The sequence below is a fragment of the Petaurus breviceps genome, unplaced genomic scaffold (genome assembly GCF_028583685.1).
Source record: "Petaurus breviceps papuanus isolate PSGF00001 unplaced genomic scaffold, PetGlider_PUasm1.0 90701, whole genome shotgun sequence".
Lineage (NCBI taxonomy): Eukaryota > Metazoa > Chordata > Mammalia > Diprotodontia > Petauridae > Petaurus > Petaurus breviceps.
Genome location: NW_027187316.1, coordinates 4,536,223 through 4,538,352, shown reverse-complemented (window position 1 = coordinate 4,538,352; position 2,130 = coordinate 4,536,223). Strand labels below are relative to the sequence as shown.

Genomic DNA, 2,130 nt, shown 5'->3' with positions numbered 1-2,130 from the left:
CTATCTATCTATCTATCTATCTATCTATCTATCTATCTATCTATCTAATCTATCCATCTATCCATCTATCCATCCATCCATCCATCCATCCATCCATCCATCCATCCATCCATCCATCCATCCATCCATCCATCCATCCATCTATCTATCTATCTATCTATCTATCTATCTATCTATCTATCTATCTATCTATCTATCTATCTATCTATCATGTATCTGTTATTCTTGTCTGTCTGTCTATCTATCCATCCATATGCATATGCCTAGCATATAGTAAGTGATCAGTGAATTCTAGTTGACTTGACCTTCCATTTTCCAAATTAGGAAAACAAGACCTAAGAGATGTCAAATGACTTGTCCAAGGTCACAAAGGCAGTAAGTGGCAAAGCTGGGATTTGAATCCATGTTCTCTTCATCCTAAACTAGTGCATTTCACAATGTATCATATTTTAATTCAATCTGATGTACATTTACTAAGCATTCATGTGTCCTAGTTACATAGTGTTCTGCCAATACAGTGATTAGAAGGTCCATCACTGCCTCTCATTGTAGTCACTTACGTTCAGACTTCACCAGGTCTTCCAGGACTCCAATAAGCCAACAAAAGACAGCTTCATTTTCCTCATTCTCCTCAATTTTGAGAAACAGGAAGGCAAGTAACTTTTCCAGGTGCTCAGAACCTATAGAAAAAAGGCATTTATGTTCAGCATGGTTTCTTCTCAGCCAGAGTTTAGCCAGAATAGAAGGGGGATAGATCAGTGAGGGAGGAAGGACGAATGTTTTCAGTGCATGGCAAGCCATTTCAGCTGTGTTTGACTCTTCATAATCATCTTTGGGGTTTTCTTGGCAAAGGCACTGGGGTGGTTTGCCATTTCCTTCTTCAACTCATTTTACATGTGAGGACACTAAGGCAAACAGGGTTAAGTGACTTGCTCAGGGCCACACATCTAGTGTCCAATGCCAGATCTGACTGAACTCAGGTCTTCCCAATTCCAGGTTGGGAGCTCTATCCACTGCATGACCTAGCTGCCCCATACATAGCACATAGTAGGTGTTTAATAAATGTTTATTGATTAATTGTTGCTTACCCAAATCTAAAAGTCTGACAAAGACCATCTTCATCTGTTCACTTGGAATTCCAACAGAAGAAAGTCTTAGCTGTGGAAACAAAGCACTCTATTGATTACAAAAGGCAAGACCAAAGCTAAGAGATATTGAAGAATTGTTTTCACCGAAAATAAGACTAGAATAAATATTTAAAGCATGAGAATGTTTTACTTTCAATTTTGCCTGGAACTAGAGTACTGGGCTGTAAGATCTTCTAGCAACTTCTTGCCTATGAGTCAAGGCTCTCCATTATAAATTCTATCATACATTTCTAAGAGAAAGGGGCACCAGGTAGACTTCACCAAGAACCTGTGTTCTCCTTACCTGTGAATACAGCTCTTTGAAAATGTAGGTTGGGTCTCGAAGGTCTGTTTTTACCTCCATGAAAGGAAATACTGTTTTTCACAAGTCCAGGTCACTCTATCAAGGGTCAGAAGGAGACAAATATAAAAATTATATTGAGGTTGGAAGTAAGTACTATGGCAGGAATGGATCATAACCCCAATGGCTGAGCACTCCTTTCTTCCCCATGTTATATTTGGTTCTAATTCTGCTGTTCTATGTTGGGGGAGGCTCCATGCGTGGGAAACAAAAGGATGAATGCTAACTCCTCAAGCCGCTTGATTTTCCACCACACTGTGTATCACACAGATTTTTCTCCCCCAACCCCCTGATAGCATACCTATTTCTATTAATGGCACCATAATTCCCAGTTACCTCAGCTTGGAAACTCAAAATCATCTTTTGATTTTTCCTTTTATCTCACTTCTACCCTCCAATCACTTGGCAAGTCTGTTGGTTTCCACTTCTACCATATTTCTCCCACCATTCCCCTCTCTTCAACTTCCACTATAATTGCCTTCTTTTCCCTATTAGAGTAGCCTCCCAACTGGTCTTCTAGTTCCCAGTCTATGTTCTTTCCAAGTGAACTTTCATATAGTTGCCCAAGCTCTAATTTTTTTTGTATTGTACTATGGTGGTCATACTACCCTTCTACTAAAAAACTTTATGTTACTCTCTGGT

At 39.5% G+C, this 2,130-nt stretch overlaps 1 protein-coding gene across 1 annotated transcript in view; it reads right to left on the bottom strand.

Annotated features, from left to right (window-relative positions):
* Positions 1–1,491, bottom strand: part of LOC138144482 (maestro heat-like repeat-containing protein family member 1) — a 115,235-nt gene extending 113,744 nt beyond the window's left edge. The window contains exons 1-3 of the mRNA XM_069065760.1: positions 1,432–1,491; positions 1,089–1,158; positions 561–680 (exon numbers count right to left, since the gene is read on the bottom strand). Coding sequence (XP_068921861.1) covers positions 561–680; positions 1,089–1,158; positions 1,432–1,491 — 250 coding nt within the window. The remainder of the gene's footprint in view (positions 1–560; positions 681–1,088; positions 1,159–1,431) is intronic.
* Between the last annotated feature and the right edge of the window lie 639 nt (positions 1,492–2,130).